General features: G+C 39.5%; 1 protein-coding gene across 7 annotated transcripts in view; it reads right to left on the bottom strand.

Moving 5' to 3' along the window:
- ARHGAP6 (Rho GTPase activating protein 6) overlaps positions 1 to 26,927 on the bottom strand; it is a 469,017-nt gene that overhangs the window by 54,877 nt on the left and 387,213 nt on the right. For all 7 annotated transcript variants that reach the window (XM_014855406.3, XM_014855410.3, XM_044764419.2 and 4 more), the window contains one exon: positions 4,616 to 4,687. In XM_014855406.3, the coding sequence (XP_014710892.1) occupies positions 4,616 to 4,687 (72 nt within the window). The remainder of the gene's footprint in view (positions 1 to 4,615; positions 4,688 to 26,927) is intronic.

Here is a 26,927-nt window from a genome sequence, read left to right on the forward strand (position 1 = left end):
CTCGTTTAGAGATTCCTAATATCCCTGGAAAAAAAGAAGAAAAATGGTTTCCTTTGGAATCTATCATTTTTAATATCTAAAAGTCTGTCACTCTATTTGTAAATTGGAATAATTGACTACAAATTAAACAGGTGGGATACAGGCAGTCATTCTCCTCAAATTTTTATTTCTCTTTTATTCCCATTCAAGAGATGTAGCCCCCATAACAGATTTTTATTTCTCTCTAACATGCTTTCTTTCCTGGCTGAGTTTCTTTATTCTTTCAGTGGTAGAGTTTTGATGTAATCTCTTTAGTTGCTTCTTGCTTCCTCCTGAGGACTCTTAAGAGCTTCAGAAAGGAGACTTCTCTATGCTCTAAACTTTTGCGGCAGTGTCTAGTCTCTGTAAAATTCTAGGCAGGATTCCTCGAATATTGCTGCTTCTCAACATATGGCTATTGTGAAATTGAGGACTCATCACAAGTCTATTGAGCAAAACACTCTTTTATGTGTAAATAAAGTGTCGGGCTCATATGCTTATCTGTGGGTTCAAAGCTCTTTTTTCTAGGGAAAAAGGAACCTAAAGACTCTTTGTGTTGATAGTGGCTAATAAAGTTGATAATAGGCTTTTAAAACCATAAGGACATTACCCAACACTCACTGTTCTGGGGCCAGGAACGGCGTGTATCATGTTCTAATCTAGAGTATGTGCTCACTAAGGAGACTGCTTTCCCTGCTGTCCTCATTGGTAGCGACTGCCTACTCTCCTTCCCTATGAACTGTGGGGTCAGGAGGTGGCATGCCATTCTCTTTGCCTCCTAGTGCAACTTTCAGGTCTTCATCCTCACACAATGTGGCACAAACCTGCTACTGCGAGGTTTCCATTGTCTCCTGCTCATTGCTATTTTCTATTGTGGTTGACTTTGACTCACGGTCAAATCCCCAATCTACCATCACCCTGGGTGACTTGGATGTCTGTCTAAATGACCCATCTGATTCTCTGTCCTTACATCTTCTTGACCTTCTCCTCTCCTCTTACTGTTTCCACACGCCACCTTTTTCACCCACTCCCTTAGTCCCATTTTGGACCTTGTCCTCACCAGAAGTGACTCTACCTCTGGAATCAGGCTTCCTCCCTCCACTCTCATCTTCCCCCTACCCCAAGCTCATGTTTTACACTGCAGTGTGGCAATCTGTTCAAAGACACCATTAAGTCTCCCCTTCCTTAATACACTTTGATGGTGTCTCAATGTTCTTAGCTTGAGAACCAAAAGTTGTGCTGTGGCCCACACTGTCCTGTGTGAGCGAGCCCCTCCCTACTCTTCCCTGGAATCATACTCCCCCTGCTTCCCTCTTCTCCAGTAGTAGTACTCAGTGAGAGCCCTCAGTACCTTTTCTTTGAGAATTTATAAATAGTGATAACTGATACTTGATTTGTCTCCTGCTACTTAATATAAAGACGCAAAAATAAAGTTTGTCAATTATTCCTATCAGTGTTACTTCACAGCTCACATATAGGAACATACCTCAACAGTGAGGAACAATAAAACATGGTATAATATGATTTCAGCATAAAGAAAGGCACCAGACTTGGACTATCCCTAGATTTTCTGTGGATAAGTATATGGCAGAATCTGAAAATATCCTGGCGGAGAGAGAGCCTATCTCCCAGAGCTATGCCACAGCGAAACTTATTCCCCTCTTACTCTGATTAGGAACCACACTAACTGGAACAAAGCAGCTATTTCTAAAGCTTTTCCCCCAAAAGTGATTTCCTTTTGACACAAGAAAGAAATTTTCTAAAGTGCTGAAAGTTTAAAAAAATACTATTTGGTTGCCAAGTAATTTAACTATGAGAAATTAAGGACTTGGAACTATTCTGTATTGAAAATATGCTTTCTGAACTAGCATCAATCTTGAATTAGTTTCCTTATGGAAATCAAAAGTCGTATGGGCACTGCTTAAGTGGCAGGAGGGTTACAGGAGTGTCACATAATCTGCTTTATATTATGTCAAGGTGATCAAATACAATACAGGACATGATTCATTCTGATTGAGTCCATTAATATAGTGGCATATCAAACATTTAATGAATCATTCTTGATTGGGGGAGCAATTCGATTCTAAAAAGCTGTTCCTATTTATTTTTAGATGACCTAACCCAAGAGGTCATTTAGAGTTTCCTGTTTTCCTTCTTTTACTCTGGATTCAAATGATTATCATTTTTCACATGTGCAGCTGTTATGAACCCAAATGCTAATACTTAACTGGAAGGAAATAATATGAACCGATTACAACTGTGTGAGACCTGCACACTGCTCCTCGCAGCTGGTTCCCAGGACATCCATGCAATGGATGTGCTGACATAGACATGACTTTATGTTCAGAAAAGATGCCATATAATTAAGCTTCACTTAAGCCTAGGACATCTTTTTAAACATCAAAGCTACTTTTAAAAAAACCCAAAAAACCTTTTGCTGTGGAGCCTTTTGCTTTCGCTTTTAGCTGGATGCGTGATGTGTCTTTTCTTTGGAACCACCAGGACCTGCCTTCCTTTTCCCAGCCAGATCCCCATGCAGCCTTATAGAAGACTGCCAAGTTTTCACTGAGGCTATGCAATATATAAATATGATTTTGTCTGAAAAGTTTATAATGGCCCAGTGCATATTGGTTGATTCTTTCCTCTGGCCCCTCCTTCCTTAATCATTCGCTTTCTTGCTTCTTGCTGTTTCGTAATATAAGCAAGCACACACACATCACCCTCTGTTGAGGGAACTCAAATATCTCCTGCAAAAGTGCTCTTTCTTCTTATTCTAGCCTGAGTGGACACTTCCGAAGAATCATCTAAAGTCTATATTGTGAGTATTCAAACCCCAGTATCAATATCATCATCCTAGAATAAGCCAACTTTAAAAGAACCTATTACTAATACCAGTCTGAGTGATCCCTTCAATGTGCTCTATCAACACCAAGAATTACTTTAATCTAGCGAGGTAAATGTACTCTATGGCAGGAATAGAATGAGCAAAAATTCTAGTTTAAAAGAGCTACGCTGGCTACTAATACTCATTTGAAATACTCACATTTAAAAAAAGGGCAAGATCATATGAACCAATTAGATAAAATACAATTTATCAGACAATGATAGAATGCCGGACAAGAGTTAACATCCTCTGCCTTCATTATGCCAGAAGCATATTCTGCTGTGATAGGACATGACCTGGTGAGCATACTGGTTAATATGGACGGGAGTTCTCATCTTAAAAGTTGTACATTAGTAGCTTATAAAATTACTCATGCCCAGTACCTCTGCAGACCAATGGAATCAGACTTTCTGGGGTAGGGGTCTGGGCATTGGTATTTGAAAGTTTCCACAAATGATTCTACTGTACAGTCAGGGGTAGGGATCACTGGCATTTTAACCTCCTTTTCTCTAGTTTGAGGTAAACATTAGAAGTGGTTGGAGATATCGTTCTTGGAGGTGGTACTATTGGCATCTAGTGGTAGAAGCCAGGGATGCTGTTAAACATCTTACACAATGTACAGGACAGCCCCCACAACAGAGAATAATCCAGGCTAAAGTGTCATCGTCACAAGGTTAAGAAATCATGCTCTAAGCGAAGCAAAACATTGGTTTTCCATTCTTTAGAATTCTTTATCTCCTTTTAGTCCGAAGAACCAAATGTCATGACCCTTTAGGCACAATTCAAGATAGGGGTGTAGAGTCTGGGATCTATAGCATGCACTAGGTCTTGTCCAATACTGATCACAATGCATTTATTTTTATACCTTCAGTTTCATCGCCTTCCATCACTTTTCAAGCAGAAATTCAATCATTATATAAAAGAACTCCCAGGTGAGACATAAGGCTCTCCTCACTCAACACTCATTCACTATGTCGCATAAAATGAAAATACACTCATATGACCACACCATTTAGCAGTAATTTCATATGGGAGCATAGAAACAAGCCACAAAAAGTTGTACTGTGCTAATGGGGCCCAGGTGTCCATTAAGCGGACTCAGTGAATATTAGTTAAAAATGACCACAAACACCTCTGAAAGAGTGGCTAAAGTGTTAGTTCCCTAAACAGACATAGAAGGGGATACAAAACAGTATGAAGAGCATCAACAATTCCCAAAACACAGAGGGCAAAAATAAGCATGCTGTAATCTAACAGAAAAATTGCTGAGAATGGCCCATCTTCAGTAACCCATGAGGATGAGACTGTTTCTTTCCAGTAATCATGGTAAGCGAATCCAAACTCTTTCTCATTCAACTAGCTCTGCCTGACTATCTGGATTTGCCAGACAGCTGGTTAGCATTAGAGATGCTGCCCATGGCTACTCAACCCAGGTTCTCCTGATGCATTGCTGATTGGCCAGCATCATAATTGGAACCATAAACTTGGCCAAAGTCACACTTTTCTCAAACCAATTGAACTCATCAATTCAGTACAGGGCCACTCATACACAAAAGAGTAGACCAAAACAGTCCTTAACAACATTCCATCATAGAAATCCAGTTTACATAATAGAGTTGAACTGCTTAAATCTGTGCAATGAAAAAATCCCAACAAATTCAACCATTATGCTCCATGGAAGATGTATTCCTTTTAGTTCATTCTGTTTTTTACCTCTGTCTTTGTTTTTCTCCTTCCCTAGTGAATCCAGTTTCTTTCTCAAAGATTTCTTTCTCTTTTGTCCATCTGTAAATATTAAAAGAATGAAAAGTTATAAAAACAAGCATGCAAGTGATATTTTACATTATCAATAACTACATTTGAGCAAAATCATGATTTCTCATTTACTTCATTCATAATTTGGCATTTTAAACAGAGTAATGGCTCTGAAAATACATGAAAATCCCTGACTTGGATTGCACACATTACCAGAATCTTGATGTATGCTCTTAAATTTTGTTTTATCATGGAAAGTACAGAAAACTTAACTCCTTCAGAAGTAATTTAGTCTTGACACTTAGATATGTTCACTTTCACTATTACATGAGTCTCTTCCTATTCTTCATGTTTATGCAAACCAATACCCACCTTGAACCAAATCTCCATGAGAGGAGAGTCAACAATACAAATGGCGTTGACATTCATGAGCTAGTAGAGTGTAACTGGATAAAGAAATGAATTTGGGGGTCCACGGAACTCAAATCTAATTACTGCTGCACCATTTACTAACTGTGTGACTTTGGACAAGTCTCAGTAACCTCATATATAAAATGGGAAGTTCATGGGGTTGTTTTGACAATTAAATAAAATGATGCATATAAAGTGCTTAATGGGGAGCCTGACACATGTCCATAAATGCAGATTGACTTTCTTTTGGGGGGTTGCATAGTATTCCGTAGTATAGCTATACCATAATTTAATTAAGCATTTCCTTATTGATGGACATTTGGATTGTTTCTAATTTTTCACTATAATGAATAAGGCATATATCCTTTTAGCATCTTGTACTTGCAAGAATTATACCTAATACATCTGGTTAACGCACCAAATAATAAAGCTACCACTCATATCAATAGGCAGCTGCAATTGAATTCCTGGGATGTCATCATATTGGCAGGCACCGTTGCAAGAATGTGTTTCAGGATTATGCAGCTGTCAACTCAACATGTGGTAGGTGCAAATCAGGAATTCACATTGTGATCAAATAGGGGAAATGCGGCTCATGACGCAAGGAAACTTATGTTTAAAAGGGGGATTAAGAATTGTTGTTTTTACAAGATACACTAAAAACTGTAGTAAAGAAAGAGACTCAGCTCAACAAAATTTAAAAGCAAGGCTCTGATATCAGGAAAAGACAAAGTAAGCTTTCTCAAACAGAAATGAGCATTCCTGGGATCCTCAAGGGGTTGCAGATGTTCCCAACTCCTCTTCTCTGAATTTTTGGAGGCAAAAGACATCACAATATAATGAACAGACACAGTCAATCCCTCCTCCCTTTCAAAAAGTGAAGAAATATTTCAAAAATGGTTCTCCTCCCATAAAATGGAAATAGTTCCTAGGAGTGTTCACTCTTGCAGTCGTGAGATTTGTATAAGGGAAAATTATGTAAACCTGTTGTAATGTGGCAAAGAGTCATCGATCTCTTTCATCATGTGTATGCTCTTATCTTCGGTGCCTAAAAGGTGATCTAACTGTAGGGCCTACCATGACTGATTATATACATACAGACAAGAAGTATTCGAACTGCAGAAGATTCTAATCTGTTCTCCAAATAGGACTGACAGGTCTTGTACTTTGTGACACTTTCTTCATCACTAGTTCATATCACCAAATATATTTGACTGTAATAAGAGTATATTTCTTTAAAGAATTCTATCATTCCTCCATTTTAATAGTTCACCTAGAAGAATAACTAAACCATATATTAAAGCTTAAGAGATTTATTTTTCATAACCAGTGGGCAGATCCTAAAATTCAAACGAGTTGTCAAAGAACCAGAATACATATAGGATAGGGGATATTTTCTTTTAAGATAGAATGATTATTTTGAGTTTCTTTTTAATTAGTGGATGTATCAAATATGCAGATGTGAATAAATACAATTGCATCGTTTAAATAATAATTAGGAGGCCAACTCCCACATAACGAGCAGCCAAGTTCAGATGCAGACTGTTGCTAGCACCCGAGGAGCCCCTGTATGCCTCCCTACCCCGCCCCCCACATAATCTCTGAGCTGACTTTTGCAATAATCAATTATCTGCTTTTCTTCATAGTTTTACCATCTATGTAGGCATTTATAAAGAATAGAACTTTGTTTTTCCTGCTTCTGAATTCCCGTAGATGCACTCGCACTGTAGGTATTCTTTCTTGCCTCATTTATTTCACTCATCGACGCCTCCTGAAATTCCTCCTGCTGAGGCAGGTAGCTGTAGGTCACGCATTTTGATTGCTCTGCAGTGTTTTCTTGTATGAATATATCACAGTTAATTTACCTGTTGAACTGTTGATGGAAATTTGAGTTGCTTCTAGTTTGGGATTATGAGGAACAAGGTTTTTGAAAAATTTTGTTCACGTCTTCTTGTGTACACGTACCAGAATCTCTCTAAAACAGTGGTTCTGAAAATGCGGTTCTGGGGCAGTAACATCAGTGCTGGTACAGCACTTGTTACAGATGTAACTTGTTACAGATGTCAATTCTATGGTCCCAGCCCAGACCTACTGAATCAGGACCTCTGGGGTGGAGCCCAGCACTGTGTGTTTTCTTAAGCCCTCCAGGGGATTCTGGTTTACACTAGAGTCGAAGAACCAATGTTCTAGGGTACATATGCAGAAGCTGCACTGCTGGGTGGATGCAATCTTAGGCTTTTGTAGGTAATGTAGAAGTGTTTTCCAAGTAGTTTTGCTAATTTTTGTCCCCTCCAGTATAAGAGTTTACAGCATCCCACAAGGAAAATATGTACTTCAAACTCTAAAACTCCAAACAACATCTTGACGCCTCCTTATAGGAAAAAATGTGATCTTTGTAAATACTGGCCTACAAAAAAATGCTTAGCTATTTAGAACAAATATTATCTTTTTCACTTAATTAGACAGAGGTGAATGTTATTAATAGGTGGCTGGACGAAATGATGGATGATGTGCAATAATGTGACATGATTTATTGCTTTAGCATGCCATTTTCTCATTTAAAATGCTCAGGAAAATGACCAGAGCTACACAATGAAACTGCTCACTCCTCCTCTCTTTTGCAATCAATCAGTGGTTTGCTGATTGAGTCTTCAGTTTTTGAAGAGTGTCTTTTGTTCCCACAGAGCACAGAAAATCTGCTCAAGAGACTGCCGTGTTATGCACTTACAACCATACAGAACAGTTTATGTTCAACCGGTTCCTTGGATGGCAATAAGTGTGATAAAGGCCATTGCATCTCTTAAAAATTTAAGCTTCCTAAGTAACAGTACTGCACAGCAATGTTTTTATAGTGCAAGTGGTGATAAACAGATACTTACTAACTTCTCCCGGAGTGTGCACTGTCTTACAGACAACAGTGACCTGTAAAGAGAATTTGGGTCCCACGTCCTGATCAAAGGCATCTTGGAACAAGCACTTGGGGAGTGGACTCCATGCACCCTCCTTTTACCTCATTAATGTGCCAGCAGGAGACCCCACAGACATACATGACACAATAGCAGATGGCAAGGCAGCAAGCCTTCCACATCCTAGTGACCCCAAAACAAAGGAACCATCAGTATGGGGAGCGAGGCCAATACCAAACAAGGTCTTCAGGAGGGCTGGGAACAAGAACCACGAGATTGCTCCTCTAGGATATGGTTTGCACGGACTCATTTGCCGTCAGGCGATGTTCCATTTTAAGGCTTGCTTCTCTAACTAGACTAGAAGCTCTCTTAGGGGAGAAGCATGTCTGCTAGGCTTTTGTCTCCCTCCAAGTGAATAGCACAAGGTGGGGCACACTGTGAGGACTCGTCAATACTGAGAGAACCCAGAACCGATGAAGTACACAACTCCTCATTTTAAGGTGATCAGATTCAGAGAATGCAGGTTATAAAACAGTATTTTCCATATTAAACTGATTCTAGAGATAAGAATAATAAAAATGTCATCCAAGGAAAGACTCATTTTTGGTGATAGATGGAAGAGAGAGAGCTACTTTTTGGGAATGGATATTGCCTGAAAGGGGTGATGAAGAAGCTTCTAGGGTGTGGGGATGTTCTATATCTTGATCTGGTTAGTGGTTACGTGATGTATAAATATTAAAAATTGACTGAGTTGTACTTGTGCACATTCATATTTATGCACATTACTATTTATACATTATTCGTCAATAAAAATAACAAAAGACTTTGTCATTTTTACAGAATGGTACCAACATAAAAATTAAATTAACTGAACGGGGCTGAAAACTCAGCAAGAAAGTCCAGTACAAGAAACTTCTTGCTTGTTTAACTTTTCTAAATATCTGAATACCTATGATCTCATCCAACCACCACGATTTGCCTGTGTCCCAGGCATACAGCAGTAATAAATAGCTAGTGTTTACTGAGTAGGTACCATAAGCTAAGAGCTTAGTATTCATGATCTTATGATATCCTCACAGCAGCTCTATGAAGCCCACACTATTATTTTTTCCTGTTTTATAGATGATGAAGCTGAGGTTAGGAGAGGTCAAGTAATTTGTCCAAGGGCAGAAGGTGGGAAGTGGTAAATTCAGAATTTGCACTCAGGGCTATCCAACGTCAAAGCCGGTGTTCTTAACCTCTACCTGTGCTGTAGTGAGGAAAATGTGGCTCCTACTTGAGGGATGTGACATTAAAGCCCAGGTATACGGACTGACACGCCCAAGGTGATACAGTGTTAGACAGGAGAGAGAAAGAGAAACTAACAATTTTTTAGCTCTGAGTATTCACCAGGATTGGCACGAATCATTTTTGTATATATGATATTATCTAACACACATCAACATGCAATCCACTGAAGTAGCTTTTTGACTTACTCATCCACGGTTGAGGGAACTGAAAATCAGAGAACTAAAGCAATTGCCCAAAAAAATCGCAGGACTGGTAGGTGGTGGAGCTGGGATTCAAACCCAAATTCCAGGTCTTTCCAAAAACCTGGCTCTGTCTTGAGAAGGGTGGCTAGGAGCAGAACCCAAATATCTGGGACGAGAAGCTGAAAATCCTTTCTTTAAGGTAAATTTGCCTCTGCATCAAGAAAGATGGCTTGGGAGGTATTTGTAGAACACTGGACATTCATTTGTGAGGGTCATTTAGACTCTGTCCTCCCACAAGTCTGGGTGATGGACAAGAGGACGCTAAGGGTTGTTCCTTAGCAAGGCAGTCACAGAGAATGGGTGTAGACAGCCTAAATTCACAGACGCACCTGGATATGGGACTAGAGCATCAACATTTAACCCTTTTAAATCCCTTTCACTTGCAGAGCTCCATAAAGATTACATTACTGGAAAGAAGAAGAAACCGCCTGTGCTGAGATATGAAATGAACACAAACTGAAGCTACTAAAGGTAACTCTGGCGACAAAATTTTTTTGTCATACTGCTACAGACACAGGCAAAGAACTAGCCCAGTGGCTGCAAAACGACCATATCCGGCCCCCTCTAGGCGAGTAGTGTTTAGCCGGCATAGTGATTTATAAAAACTTCAGCTCTAATGCAAAATCTTGGTAAGTTCACATACATATCTGCATTTCTAAGCTCTTGAGGAAGTGGAAGAGCTGGCGGCACTGGGTTTCACATTTCTCCCACTCGCCCCAGGCCAGCACGGACAGCCAACCCTGGGGCACTGCACACCTGGCAAGCCTTGGAGTTTGCAACTCCACCCCAGCCTAAAAGGAAGGTTCTAGCTTGTTTCAAATCTTCAAAAAATTCCTGCTGAGAAAAGTCTGAAGGAATGCTTTTTGGCACCGCCTTCTCTGCTTTTCCCAATCACAGCTGCCTCACTATTTACTTGGACCAGAAAAATAGACTCTCAGAGAATGCAAATCAAAAGAATTCACAGGCAGTGAGGGCAGCTCAGTTAAAAAGAGGAAAAATTGATATGAAAGAGACACTTGGGTGGCAGAATGGGAAGTGGCCCTTTAGAAACTGCATATAATCTATTCCAGGGTTTCTCCGTCTTGGCACTAGTGACGTTTGGGGCTGGATAACTCTTTGTTATGAGGAACTGATCTGTGCACGGTAGGATATTTAGCAGCAACCCTGGTCTCAAATTACTAGATGCCAGAGCACCTACCCATTCCTTGTTGTGACAACCAATAATGTCTTTGGACATCACCAAATGTCCCGCAGGGGCAAAATCACTCTGGTTGAGAACCACTGGTCTATGCAAAACTCCACCAAGAGAGCAGCTATGGGTTCAAACCATATGAGAACCAAACTATAAAACATTCACATTTTCCCACTTGTCACAATGCTCAATTTAGACCCAATCTCAGTTTCTGTTTTAAACAGAACAACATAAAAATGTTTACAAACTATTGAGCTTTTATATCTCAGGTTGAATTTGGGGCACAATAACATTTTCTTTCCATTTATAAAGAAATGTGACTCCGCCTACGGCTATCTTTCTACCAAATTCCTAACTATATGTAGGGGAATAAAGTAAGTTCCTTGAGTAAATAGCCTTCTATTTCTTTGTATGAAGTGGGCTTTTCCTTCTGTAGGGGGCCGGATCAGGTGTGGAACAGCGTCTGATGATGAAGAGTTGCATGAATGGATGTATGAATGGAGTGTCTTTAGCATGCAGGGAAGACTCAGGGGACACCACAGTTCTTTTTTTTTTTTAGAGGACTAAACATGGTGGATAAAGAGACTTACTGGCCAGCCCTCCATTGGCCAGAACAAAGATTCAAGAGGAAATTATAGGAAGACAGTTTTGTCAGCAATGGAATGAATGCCTTCAAAAAAAAAAAAAAAAACCCAAAACCAAGAGAGAAAAGCACTGTTCTCTGTGGCTTCTCTCTTGGTTGTTCTCTCTGTCTTGCATCCCTCACTCTGGGGGAAGCCATGTCATGAGAAACCCTATGCAAAAGGCCATGTGGTGAGGAACTGCAACCTCCAGCCAGCAGCCATGTGAGTGAGCCTGGACACGGATCCTCCAGCTCCAGTCAAAGCTTCAGATGACTTCAGCCCCAGCTGAGTTTGATGGAAACCACATGAACCAGAACTTGAACCAGAACAACCAAGCTAAGATATTCCCAGAAACTGTGAGATAAGAAATGTTTGTTATTTTTTAAAAATAAAAAAAAGTTGCCTAGCTAAATGCATGTGGTATTCTGGGTGGGATCCTGGAACAGAAAAAGGATATTAGTGGGGAAAATGGTGAAATCTGAACAAGTCTGTAGTTTGGTTGATGGTAATTTACCATTGTTGGTTTCTTAGTTGTGATAAGTGTAGCGAGGTTATATAAGATGTTATCATCAGGGGAAACTGGGTGAGGGGCATAAGGGAACTCTATATTATCTTTATAAGTTTTCCGTAAATCTAAAATTATTTTTAAAAAGCTCTTTCTCCCAGGTACTAGATGCATTCAAGCGAAGGTTGAGAAGTCATCTGTCAAGCATGCGACAGAGTGGAGGCTTGCATTGCTCACTGGAATACTTCTGAAACACACAGACTTGGGAGCTCAACTTTAAGGCAAGAAGGTGACTCACAAGCCAGAGTTTCTGACCTTACTGAAACTATTGAAATAATCTGCCTATTCACATCTCCCTGATCTGAAAGAAAACATGTGTCTAGGCCAACATAAAGCATCCATTATATCTGCCATTCTGGTGTAGCATGTTTCCCGGAAAGGGAGTGGACAGATGAAAGGCTTCACCAGATTTGTTTTTATGGCCCTGGTGATGTTTTCATAGGTGGCTGATTAGATTGTCTTAAGATATCTCCTATTTCTTCGGTTCTCTAAATCCCTTTTCTGCTTAAGTTATCTAGACTTAGTACTTGTCGTTTATATCCAAGAACACTGATTAGTACAGAAATCTGCTTAGTTTTCAAATTCTCATGTCTATCCTGATAAACCAAAATATGTTTTTTTTTAATTGAGTTCACATTGGTTTATAACATCATGTAAATTTCAGATGTACATCATTATATTCGACTTCCATATAGACTGCATCATGTTTACCACCAAAAGTCTAATTTCCATCCCTCACCATTAGTGTGTGCCCCTTTACCCCTTTTTCCCTACCCCGACTCCCTTTCCCTCTGGTAACCACCAATCTGTTCTCTGTATCTAAATGTGTGCTTGTTTGTTTATCTTGTACATATGAGAGAAGTCATATGGTAATTGTCTTTCTCTGACTTGTTTTGCTTAGCATAATACCCTCAAGGTCCATCCATGTTAAATTATATATATATGAATGTGGATTAGGTGAGTTATATAATCAGTGGGTGTCTTATCAAAATGTTTACTAAAACTGTATTTTATCCTTTACTACAACTGAAATCCATTTTTTAGTCTCATCTACTTCTCCTTTTTGAGGGCTCTCAAGCCACAGACCTCCCAAAAATAAGGCAAGAAAGAGACTAAACCAGATATTTTACTTCCAGTTTGGAACAGGAGATTTATCAAAGAAATAATAATATTATTAATGGCCCTGGCACTTGAGGGCCATTCATTGTGCTCTTACTCCACATCTAGTATTTTGCAATGATTAAAGTTAATTTGGCCCAGTAAGTCACCATTGGAAAAGACATAGGCACTGAACAGAGCTGGGCAACCAAAACTGCAGTCAAAATCATATCCCAGGAAAAGTCGGGCTGGATACTGGAGCCAGTTGCTGCCATCACCATCCTCAGTGGAATGAATTCAAAATTGTTTCTGCTACTTTGAGTTGTCTGCTCCACATTCAAAGTTCATCCCAAGAAATGGAAGGGAGAGTAGCCCTGACAGAAAGGGGGAAGTAGTTACCAGTAAAATGGTCACCTGTGCTTCTTGGCAGAAAAACTTGGCAGCAAGGCCAGGGTAGGGGAACCAAGGGGACCAGTGCAATAATCTGGTCTAAGAGTTGAACTGGGATTAAGCCCAGAGATTTAGGAGAGGAACCAAAGCAGGGATCTCTTCTCCATTCTAAAACAAATATTCTCTGTCCAGGGATGTTGCATCACAGACCATGATGAATCTCCTCGGCTTGGGAATGTTATTCACACTATAATAGTTTTCTGTTTGAATGGTATCTTCCTCCAAGAAAGTGGGCTCATCTCCCATACACTGATCTATTCATTGCTCCACCCATCCCTGCATCTAACAGTGATTAAGCACACGTTGTAGGTAAGACAGAGCTTGGTGTTATGAACCCAGATGAATAGACATTATCTTGGCCTTTAAGAAACTCAGAGTTTAGTGCTAAAGACAGATAGGTGGAAACTTCATTAAAGCAAAGTGAAGAAATGCTTCAGTGGAAACATTTACGAGGTGGTAGGTCAGAAGTGAGAAGGCTGTCCCCAACTCTGCAAAGGCTAAAGCTTGAGTTCAGTCTTAAAGGACCAAGTTATCCTTAACCCTTCTCAGGGGCCTTTGAATCTTGGTGGGGGCTTCCCCCAATCAATCTCATAGTGACTGCTTAGTCTAGGACATCCTTTCTTATCCTAAGCCTCTTAGTGTTTTATCCCTAGTTATCCAACCCTTTATGAAGCAAGCATTCTATTGGTAAATAAAAGAGGAGAAAATTGAAAATTCAGGAGTAGACTGACAGTTTCTTTAGTGGGAACCAGGGCTCAAAAGAGGGACAAATAAGAAATCTGGAAGAAAACAACCTACATGGAAAAGTGGAAAACAACGTATTCAAGCCCAAACTGGCTCTACCATTCAGTTGACTTTGGATCTCACTATTATATGTATATATATATATATTTTTTTTTCATGTTACTTTCAAGAAATCCTCCATGCGGTAGACTTTTGGTTATTTAATTAAATCTGTAGGTCAAAGCTTCCATTTATATATCACCTTATCCTTAGCAGTTCTTCCACTAACTTTGATTAAAATAGAAGGCAGGTAGAAACAGGGTGATTGAGTCATTTTTCTCGGTGTATATCCCAATGAATTAAACATTGTTTCTTTATCCTGTTAGTACCTTGTGATTTTCCAAATCTGTTACCAAAGTGCCTGTTTCTCCGGCAAGGAAATATTTATGATATTCTTAAGCAATACAGATGCCTCTCCTTAGAGCTGAGGCTCCCCAAAGAACTTGTGAAATGTACTAATCTCCACAGTTTACATGTTGAAGTGGTGGTGAAATTATCAAAGCTGCGGTCAGAAAATAAGAACATTCTGTGAGTCTCTCACTGTTGTAAAGGAGTCAGCTCTTGGAGGTCATCATGCTTCCAGCTAAATTAAACACTAAGAAACCTTTTCCATTTCATGTAAATTATTTTGGCAAAGTAATTAGTTCTGACATTTTTCCTCAAGAGGAAAAAAAGCGTAGATTCTTGAACCTCAAAGCAAGTGTCTTTCTATTACAGAAAATCGTTGAGATATTAGATTTGTTGAGCATGTCTCATTATTCTATCAAAACGTGAGGTAGGGAAGCTAATCGCATGGCTTGGATGCCATGGGTTTAAAACCTCAACTATGGTTTTTCCTTAACCAGGCGTTCTTTGTAATCACTGCTTGCTGTAATAACTGGTCATGATCAAATTATGCCCTAGAAGGCCCTTTTACTTGCTGTCATTTTTTCCACATTCAAGTGCTATGAATAATAATAATAAAAGGCTATAAGCTCATGCTCCAAAGGGGCAGCCCTGTTGTTATCTTTTCCTACACTAGGAGCTAGTCTGTCCTTCCAGGTTTCTGAATTTGCATCTCTTACCCCACATTCCTCAAATCAAAAACAATACAGAGAGAGAGAGAGAGAGAGACAGACAGACAGACAGACAGACAGACAGAGACAGAGAGAGAGAGAGAGAGAGAGAGAGAGAGAGGAAGATTAGCCCTGAGCTAACTACTGCCAGTCCTCCTCTTTTTGCTGAGGAAGATTGGCCCTGAACTAACATCCGTGCCCACCTTCCTCTACTTTACATGTGGGATGCCGCCACAGCATGGCTTGATAATCGGTGTGTAGGCCTGTGCCTGGGGTCCAGGCTGGCGAACCCCGGGCTGCTGAAGCAGAGTGTGTGAACTTAATTGCTACGCCACCAGGGTGGCCCTGAAAACAATATTTTTAACTTAGTCTAAGTAGGCATTATATCTGCAGAGAAAGAAATTTCCAAATATCAGAGCAAGAAAAATGACTTTTGGCAAGTCATTTACTTAAGCTATATTTCTTTCCTGGAGCATAAAGGAAAAAAAGCAGGTAGGAGAACAAAGACAGAAATAACTTATCCCAAAGAAATGCTCTGATTGTTAACTCCAGGAAGTTAAGCTCCAAATCATGAGCATTTCATCACTACTCCTTTTAAAGTCACAGCTTGCAGTTCAAGTTGAAAAGGTAGAGTCAGACAAGGGTGTCTACACATGGTGTGATTTTTGATCCATGTAAGGGGCTAATGCTACCTATTTTCTTTTAACAGATACTGTTTTATAATGAACAAGTAAGAAAGGAATCAAATATGTTTAAATCATAGACTTTAAGCCTTGGGAGCTCCTCAAAATTTCTGCTGGTTGCTCCCATGAAAACAGCTCTTATAGATTCAGTAACCAGATAGATGATGCAATTAGATGAATACTATTAGGCTCCTCATGCTTTCCTTTTCCATTCTTGGTTTTTGATTATTCTTTGAGCCACTTGAAATAATTCTTTATGATATAGAAATACTATATAAATAAATGTGCTATGATTGAATTTTTGATCCATTACATTCAATTTCTCAAACATTTCCTGAGCAGCAGGCACATGAAAGCACTGTGCTAGACACTAAGGCAAATAAATACGACATAAGAATAGTTTCCTCCCTGTTGCTTGTTTGCAACGACGAAGATGACACATATTATGTACACCAATAGTTTCTAATCTAAACCCATCTTTATCCTACTATACCCTCTCCCAATTTTTTCTTTCCCTGTTTTGTTAGGTGCTCACTCTCCGTGTGGTCATACATCCTGAGATGAATCCTCACCCCTGGCTCAGGAAAGGAACCTTAGGTCAGGCCAGTTCCAGAGATTTCTTTCTGCTTGCCAGTACTGATTTGGGCACTGGCAGGTGTTACAATTCTAGGAATTGAGAGAGAGCGGAGTGTACCAGGAGGAAGCAGTGAAAATACTTCTTTATTATTTAAAAAAACTTGCTGAAGAGTCACTGCTCTTTTCTGCCTTTTCATCCTGCCATAGAAGCAGTGATGCTGGTGGCTGCTGCAGTCATTTTGTGACAATGAGGGAAGCCAGCCAAAGAACAAAGTGACTCAATGGTTACGGCAGAGAAGAAAGATGGAAGGCCACTGAATTAATGAGTCCTGGAACTAGCCTATCTGTGGGCCCTTTGTAAAGTAATATAATCAATTTTTGTATTACTTAAGCCATTTTTTAAGCCACAGTTTTGGTTTGGTTTCCAAAATTTGCAGCCAAGGCATCTTAACAGTGGATAATCCAAAACTCCGTTGTGGGATGTGTTTTCCTACTTGTATTTGCACCAGCCGTGTCATGTAATGCCAGGAATCCCCAAGAAAGGTATCCCTGGAAGTCTCAAATTTGTGCATGTTGGGTGGGATCTAAGCTAAGGAGAGTAAGAGGAGGGAGATCAGATTACAAAGAACTATAAATCTGTAAATAAGTAAAGTCCTCAAAGATAAATATTGCTAAATTCTCAGTTACCAAAGCAGATAGTAATAATAAAACTAATAGTTATCCCATACCGGAGATTGACTTATTACTAACGTCACCCATTTAATGCATAACTTACATTCCTATAAACTGCATGGTGGCATCATCTGTTTAAGCAACTCATAAAAATATTAATGTTTCTTTCTTGTTTAGTGCCACCAAGGGAATTTATTACCCACTTTGAAAAAGTATTTGGTCACATATAAGATAAACACTAAAATATCTGAGAGTAACAAAGATCTGATCATTAAAAAACATTCAATTATTGCAAAATAAAGTTAAGACAGTTAAGAAATTGAAATGAATAAGATGGTATAGTTGATCAACTGCATAGATAACAGCTATAAATTACTATAGCGAATTAATATTAATTTCCTAAATCAGAGGCCAGCAAAGCTTTTTCCGTAAAGGTCAAGATAGTAAGTGTTTTCAGCTATGTGGGCCATATGGTCTCTGTCAAAACTACTCCCCTCTGTTGTTGAGAACTAAAGCAGCCTTAGACAAGACAGAAAGAAATGAGCGTGGCTGTATTTTAATAAAACTTTATTTAAAAAAAACAGGCAGTGGGCTGAATTTGGCCTTTGGGCTGTAGTTTTCCTGTTCCCATCTTAGGTGAAGACCCCTTAAACTACTTTTACATAGCTTTCCATTTGTTAAAAATTTATAAACATCCGCTAATTGAATTTTTAAATAATTATGAGGGCTTGAGTTCAAATTATCTAGAAAGCCTGATTGGTTTTTAAAAAACACTTGGTATTTAATTTCAATTAATGCTTATCTGCCTTTGTTTTGCCTATGGGGAAACAAAGGAGAAAGCAAAAAATGGAGGTTTCTATTCATATTTCAAGGTTGGGACATTCTTTGTAATTATCAAGTTTACTTTTGGGCCACAATCCCAACAGAGAGAATAGTGTAGTCTTGAAATCTTTGAAAGGTGCCAGAATTTTTCAGAAATTGCAGTGACAAAAGTTTTGTTCAAGATGCCAAAGGCTTGTGCAATAATAGTTGCTGCTCCAACAAAGATATATAAATATGTGTAAATGCGACCAGTAGGGACAAGACCTTGGATAGAAAACTATATTGTCTGAAAACATAAAGAAAGCCACTTGTGAACACGAAGGCATAAAGCATATAGCTTGAAGAACCACGTACTATCATACTGGCCTGCCTGCTCGGCACCAGAACAGAATCATACAGCAGCGCACACTTGAGAAGCCCTGGGTACAGAGGAGAGCATCCAAGAAGAAAATTACAAAAGAACCTGCAGGGAAATCTCTCTGTCATTCCTGGCTTTTACCGGAATAGGCAGATAAGGCAGCTTTTATCTATAAGGGTCACCAAAGGTAACTTGGATAGATGATATCCACTGTTCGATCTTTTAATATAATTGATGTATTTATGTCTTCTGTATCAACTGACTAGGAGCTCCTTGAGGATGTGGACTACTTTTGACATGATATTGTGGCCTCCATTAGAGGCTTCTACCTCTTTAGAACCTAAAGCCCCATATATCTAGCCCCTCTGGGCTATATGTCCAGCTTGGTGTCAAGAGAGAGAGCAGTGAAGCAGCAGAGGAAGCCCCCTGGGTGGCACTCAACAGTTGGGCTCTAGATAGAGAATGCTTAGGCCAAGGGTCTAGCCTAGGTTCATTCCTGTGGCACGACAGAAAAAAATGCCCCATCCACATACCAAGGCCCTAAGAGCCACAGTGAAGAACAACTAACTGAAAGCTTTCCATACTGACATTTTTGTTCTTTTCTTCTTGTCTCTTCTCTATTCCATCTGTCTTCCAAGACTGAGTTATTCAAACTGTGGGTCATAACCTATTAATGAATCATGAAAATTCAGTGGGTCATGACAAGTGTATTTTAAGAAAATGATACAGAATCAAATAGAAGATGGTAGGAGAGAACATTATAGAGAATATCAAAGTATATTTCTAATAAAGATAAGCACCATTTGGCTCATGTGTTTCCTGGGCTGAGATGTAAAATGTATTTTTCACTGTAGATTGCAGACAAAAAGTTTGAAACCTATTGCTCTAAGACAAATAAACTTAAATCTGTGGTGCATTCTCAGAACAGGCTGCAAACAAAATGGATTTCTTCTTTTATATGAAACAGTATTGTAAATGGCTTTGATAATGACATTAATATGCAATAGGGGCCTCGGGAATTTTGTTTTGTTTTTGTTTTTTTTTCCAACAAAGGAGTAGATTCTGTGGTTGAAGATTACTCTGGTGGTTTTAGGTGTGGTGGGCAGAATTGGGGAGAAGCCCTGAATTGAGAAAAGCAAATGAGGGTCTATGGCTATAGTTATGGTGAGACATAATGATGGAGTGACCTAGGATTAAGGGCAGATACAAGACAACGTGATATGGTGATGGTGATGATGATAATGATGATGATGATGATGATGGTGGTGGTGGCGATGGATGACTTTTACTGAGAGCATATAAAATGTCGGGAGATGTTTTAAGCTCATCACGGTTATTACTTCATTTAAACCTCACACCAACCCTATGAGACCATTAATCAAAGTTGAAAGTGGCACAGGATGAAGCAGTAGAGAAGCACTGACATTGTTTCAAAATCATTACTGGGGTTACTGAGGAGAATAAGAGAAAGGTGATTGATACTCTTCAGAGAGATAGAGAAGAGTGAAGGAAGGAGCTTAATTTTAAAGGTGAATATGCATGCATGCATATAAGCATTTATTCACTTCTCAAAGATTTGCTGAGGGTCAGTGGAGTATTGGGCAGTACACCTGGTGTTCCAGATTCAAAAACAAATAAGAGGGGCCAATCCAGTGGTGCAGCAGTTAAGTTTGCACGTTCCATTTTGGTGGCCAAGGGTTCGCCAGTATGGATCCCGGGTGCGGACCTATGCACTGCTTGTCAAGCCATGCTGTGGTGGGTGTCCCACATACAAAGTAGAGGAAGATGGGCATGGATGTTAGCTCAGGGCCAGTCTTCCTCAGCAAAAGAAAAAAAAAAGAAAAAAAGAGGAGGCTTGGCTGCAGATTTTAGCTCAGGGCTAGTCTTCCTCAAAAAAAAAAAAACAGAACAAAACACAAACAAATAAGAAATAGCCTTATTCAATGGGAAATCACAATCCTCTGGGCAGGTCACAGAAAAGATGATTGTGGACACAGAGAAGATAGAACCAGCTTTGCAGCGCACACAACGGAGACATTTGTTGAGGGCCTCTAAGCCTAGTGGTGCCACACTATTCTTTGATCACCCTATTTGGCGGTGTTTGCTTCCTATCAGCATTTTTACCTATGGTGGAGTTTGTGGATTTTATCCTAAGTTGCAACTTCATTTTTAATTACACAAAAAGTTTTGACAAACAGTTTGAGCATATCACCTGTTTGACTGGACATTGCCAGCAAGAATAACATAGAAATAGGACAGTTATATTTTCTGTTTAGTGTTGTTCCTTAAACATCCAAGCTCAATTTCCTTGCCCATCAGGTTGTCCTTTTTTTGAAATCAACATTTAAATCACAAACCAAAGATAGCTGCAGGGTTAGCCTACGAAGAATATCATTTTCTTGATTTCCTTGAGCTGTTTACTTGTGTTTTACATTGCCTGAGGGACAGTGGTGAGGGGCTACTTCATAAGGAAGCCACATAATTGAGCAAATTTGAGGCGTCAGGGTACTCTTATTAGACTATTGTCCACATTTTCTTAAACCATCAGCTATTCTTCATTCCATCATACTGTTTTCAAAACATATAAGCAAACCTTTCTCAATTGTGATATCAGAAATTAACTGAAGAGAAAAAAAGAGCATTAAAGAAAACAAAAATATGCATTTCTTTCTTGTGGAACCATTCTGCTTTGAATACTTAGTTTACAACATAATGGAGTTAAGCCATATTGCCTACACTAACTTGCTTTACTGATTGTGGCAGAAATCACTCACTTCCTTTCATTTTACCTTAGATCAGAGGTCAGCAAATTTTTCCTGTAAAGGGCCAGATAGTAAACATTTGAGGCTCTGTGAAACATACAAGCTGTCACAACTACTCAACTCTGCCACTGTCACGTGAAAACCGCCATAGAAAATATGTAAATAAATGAGCTTGGCTGTGTTCCAACAAGACTTTATTTACAAAAACAGATGGTGAGCTGGGTTTGGAGAGCAGGCCAGTTTGCTAACCCCTTGCCTTCGACTATTTGCATTAAAATGCTATCAAAATAATATTAATTGAGCCTAACACAACTACTTGATATATAAATAGTACTCTGTTGATGTGTTTTGAATAAATGGAAAGTTCATGCAGGACATTAGGTGTTGCTTAATTTCTCGACCATGCTCTCCACATTTGTTTCCTGGTTCTACTGTTAAGGATTGGGTCATTTACAGACTCAAAAATTTGATCCAAGAGTCTATGCCAAGAGCAGCCTTTGACCAGGCAGAAACATTCCATGGTTGCCTCCGTGGAGCAATCTCAGGCTCACAGGGAAAATTCTACTGATAAACATGATCCCTCCCACCGAAAGTCTTCCTGATTTCTACCACTAAAGATTTCTCTTGGTTCTCTATAGCAGCTTCAAAACTCCCTTTTTGAAATAGCTTAAGTTTAGAAGGGGTAACAAATTCAGCTTATCAGTCATCTTATAATGTTTATTATAATCTTATTGTAATATAAATCTCTTTGGTTTTTAGTTTGATTGTCTCCTGGCCGAATGGATATAGAGGAGGGAGAAGCCACAAGATTCAAGCAGCCCAGGTCCCTGAATAATGGCATGGAGCAGAGTCTACTCTCCTGACCCTCATGGCCAACCTGCACTGGCTGGTGCCTGGCTAAGAAAGAAACGTTTATAGTGTTAAGGCACTGAATGGTTAGCCTTCCTCAACTAAAACAAGTATCTATCTGTGAGATACATTCTTAGAAGTAGAATTATTGGGCCATTAAAATTTAGATGTTGCCTAATTGCCTTGTAAGTTGCTGCAACAATTAGACTACTACCAACAGTATATGAGTGTGTGTTTTCTCCTAAATTACATTATCCAACTTTTGGAGCCCTTCCATCCAAGAGAAAAAAAAACCCCTTGGTATTTAGCTTGTGTTTCTTTAATGAATATGAGGGTGAGCATCTTTTCAAATATTTATTAACCATTTGTATTTCTTTTTCTGTGAGCTGCATGTAATTTGTCTATGGTTTATTTTTCTTTCTCATATTAATTTGTAATAAAGCTTTATATAGCAGTTAGCCTTCAGTTTGTCAAATGTGTTGTAAATTTCTATTTATTTGCCACACAGATGATCCTTTTTTTTAATGTAGTGAAATCTGTCACTCTCCTTCTTTATGTTTTATGGGTAGTGCCTTCTTCAATGTAAAAATATATAAATATCTAGCTATATTTTGTTTTGGTGTACTTATAGTTTCATTTTTTTTTACCTTTAAATCTTTCTTCCATATCAATTTATTCTGATGGAAGAAGCAACATCAGAACTCAGCCATTTCTCCTCAATGGTTGTCTCATTGTCACCAATACAATCAGAACCCATCATTTCCCCCAACAAGATATGTAATGTTTATCATGTCACAAGTTCTCATATTTATTTTAAGTCACTTCTAAACTCTATTGTCTCCCACTGATCTGCCTATTGTGAAGCAGTACAATACTCTTTTAATTGCTTTAGTTTTATGATATTTTAATAAATGGATAGGGATAATTTCCATGCGACTTCTTTTTCAAATTTTCCCCCGCCTACTCTCACATAATTATTTACCCAGATGATGTTTAGATAATTTTAGTGATATTACAAAAACAAATTCTGTTGGGATGTTTTTTGGAATTGCATTCAGTTTATAGATCATTAATGACATAATTGACATCTTTATGTTATTGATTCTTCTTATTAAAAAAACATGTCTTTTACATTTATTCCTAACTTCTCTTCTTATCCAATTTAGATTCCATTGTCTGGGATTATAATCATTCCCTTGGATACTGTATTAATTTCCTATCACTGCTGTAACAAATGACCACAATCTTAGCGCCTTAAACAACTGAAATTTATTATCTGACATTTTCGGAGGTTAAAAGTCTGAAATGGGTCTCACTTGGCTAAAATCAAGGTGTCAGCAAGGTTGCATTTGTTTCTAGAGGCTCTAGGAGAATCTGCTTCCTTGCCTTTTCCAGCTTCTAGAGGCTGCCTGCATTCCTTGGCTCATGGCCCCTTCCTCCATCTTCAAAGCCAGCAACTTCGCATCTCTCTGACCATTCCTCCATAGTCATATCTCTCTCTGACTACAGCTGGGAAAGTTTTTCTGCTTTTAAGTACCCATGTGATTAGTTTGGGCTCTCCCAGATAATCCAGGATAATCTCACTATCTCAAGGGCCTTAATTGATCACATCTCCCAAGTTCCTTTTGACACGTGAGGTAACATATTCACAAGTTCCAGGGACTAGGACATGGCCATCATTGGGGGGGCCATTACTCTGCCTCCACAGATATACTCCCAACTGCCATGTCCCTCTCTACCTTCATTGAACTCAACTAGAAAATCTTAACTCCAGTAAGAGAAGATCTGGGTTAACCAGGGCTAAGGAATTCAAAGTGCAAAATAGTGAGTTTTGCTTTAGTAGTGTTTTGCTGCCATGACGTTTACTTTGCAACTTAAATTCCCAGCTACCAACCTCAAATGAACCTTGTGCACTGCCCTGCAATCCTGCAACACTCCTGGTCCATCAGCTCCCCTTTCTACCACTCCTCTCCTCTTTCCTGAAACCTCCAGGACCTCCTTCCCATTTTTGTTCCTAGCAGATGAAATTGCTTCCCATTTCTCTGAGAGTGGAGAGGCAATCTGGAGTGAAATTCCACATGCTCTCCCATCATCTTCCAAATTACCTGCATTTGCACCTATATAACGTATGTCCACCTATTACTACAGCTGGAGAATTCAAACTCTCTACTTGTGCTCTGGGTCTCACTCCTGCAGTCTGCTCTAGGAACTCTCCCCGGTAATTTCTCAACCCTCCAGTCCTCAAGTCTTCCCACTCTATGGTGAATCCCAGCAGCTGATGAATATGTTATACCATTCATCTGAGCCCTGGAAGCACCAGTCTCACAGACAGAGAGGGTTCTCCAAACAGATACCCACAAATAAATCCTGACAATCACCCTAAATCAATGAAGAACAGAGATGTGAGCTTGAGTATGTTTCCATTTTCACTATATGCAGTATCTCATTAGGTTTGGTATCATTTCTTTAGGCTCTAGGCCATGACCACTGTATTTTTTTTTCCTGAGTAAATTATTCACACAAACAGGGTGAATCTGACCCTGTTTGGAACCTCTACTTGGGAGTTTGCATGGAACCAAGTGGCCACCCTCAGACCAAAGCTGCCATCATAGCACTCAGCACTGGCCATGCTTTTGAAGGATCTCAGTAAATAATCGATGTCTATAATCATCTGCTCAAAATAATACCGTCAGAACTCTTGGGTGTTGCCTGTTTTTTTCCACCCAGCCACACAATTCCTTCTCTCCTCCATAAGAAAATTATTTGTAAATCATTAGTTCCCATTTTGATAGAAAATATCAAAACAACTCCGGTAGCCTAAACATGTCTGAACTTCTTGATAGAGCAAATCTTTCCCTGAATGTGCTAGGAACCACAGACGCAATGGAGACAGAACTTCTAGCAGACAAGTTTTATAAAATTGTCTGTTTGGTAAAGGTTATTTATTTAGTGGACTCTTTAAAAAGCAGGAACAAAGAAAAACATCAATTTAACTGAATTTAAAAACAAAGCTACAAAGAATATTTATTCCTCGATATCTTATCTGATGTACATTCAATCCAGGTTTCACATAACTTTTTAGAGTCATCATTCCCTTCACTACAAATTGGGTTTGCCAACAATATTTCTCCTTTTTTAGGAACTGAAAGAACATCTGTGCTTGTGAAAGAGAGACAGGACTCTTGGGCCCCACCTGGTCTACCTTGTGAGTTAACAGGGAGGGGAGGGCAGGTCTCACCTCCACTCTACAACCAAACCAAGGCAAGGTGAGACGGGACAAGTCTGTCGCAGGGAGAAGCAGCAACTGGCCTGACAATGATTAGTATTTTTCACCAGTTGCAAAAGAGATTTTCTTCTTACTTGAGCTGAGGGTCTCCATGTGTTAGATAAGCATGAAAAGATATAACAGGGGTAAGGATTTCCTCCTGGGAGGAACTGGCTGTGGTTGTGGTGGCAAGCAGAATATGACAAGGAAGCCAAAGGAGGAAGGCATATGTCAGTGAAATGCGCCTGTCCCATCAGCCCCTTGGCCTCATCTACCTCTCTCTTCTCCTGAACTCTTCCTGACCTCCAGCAGAGTCCCAGATTCCAGCTTAAAGAAAAAACAGTTCGCCCCAAGGGTCGCCATCTAATGAAAAACTCTGCATGGTCAGTGTTTTTGTGCTACTCTTTCTAGCCAACAAAACTGAGCCTCCTATTGCAGAGGAGAATTGCCCAAGCTCACACGTAGGGGGAGTGACAGGACAAGTCCTCAAATCCTCGTCTTCAGACTCCCAAGCCAGTGCCCTTTCCATTAGACACAGCTGAGCCAAGAAAACAGCACTGCCGGGACTGTTGTTGACTGAATGTGAGCACATGGTCAAGTGTATTTCAAGGTTGCTCAGCTTCTGCACTGGGCGCTTAGAACCTGACAATGCTTGCAGTGGGGACTGTCCTGTGTATTGTATGATGTTTAACAGCATCCCTGGCTTCTACTCAGAAGTTGGTAGTTGCATCCTTCCCCCAAGCTGTGACAACCAGAAGTGTATCCAGACATTGCCAGATTTTACCTGGGAATGGGGGACAAAACCATCCCTGGTGAGAACCACATATCTTTGTGTATACGTGTATATATATGATATGAATCATTTTATGACTAACTATTCATGAAGCATCCTCTCAACCTCTAACAAAAGAAAAGCAAGTAGCAGTTCTGCAGATACTAAAAGCCTCCGAGACAATCTTCTAGCTGTGAGATGCTTGCTCTCCCTCTCCTGCTTTCCTTCAAGTTTCAGGCACACCAGCCAATGTGGCTTTTCATGGTATGTTTACTCTATTTGTATAACATCATAGCTTTTCACTCCATCTCAAATTACCTTTCTACTACACACTAATACAAATTATAAAGTATCCTTATAGAAGATAGCAAACATTCAGAAACAGACTTTTCCAGATTAAAGGATTTCAAATACATGCTTCTCATCTTTACCAGAATCAGGATCTGTGTTTGTAAAAACATCAGACAAGCAGTCCTGCGCTGGCTCCAGTGTCACAGTGGTGACCCCAACATAGACACACCGGGTGAAAGATGGGATTAAAATGAGTTAACATTGGTATAATCCCTGAGTCTGGATTTGCATAAAGTCAAATGACAAGTTTAACAGATTGTTAAATCATTCTTTTCCACAGGTTATTTTGAAATCATGTTGAGACGGACATGGTTTTTCTTCTATCCTTTAAATTGCCCTTTCTGAAACTTTTTAAATTGGTTGTTCTGAAGTCGTGTAGACTATGTGCCTGTAGATACACACGGCTCTCCTTTTTAACGCCCCACGTTGATCTTCCCTTTAAATCAGCATATTAGTTGACAAGTCAGTTGTCCCACTTGAACATGTCTTTCAAAGTGGACACTAATGCAAGCCAATGACCAAGAAGCTATAGTTTCCTTTTGGTG

Source organism: Equus asinus, chromosome X (assembly GCF_041296235.1).
Source record: "Equus asinus isolate D_3611 breed Donkey chromosome X, EquAss-T2T_v2, whole genome shotgun sequence".
Taxonomy (NCBI): Eukaryota; Metazoa; Chordata; class Mammalia; order Perissodactyla; family Equidae; genus Equus; species Equus asinus.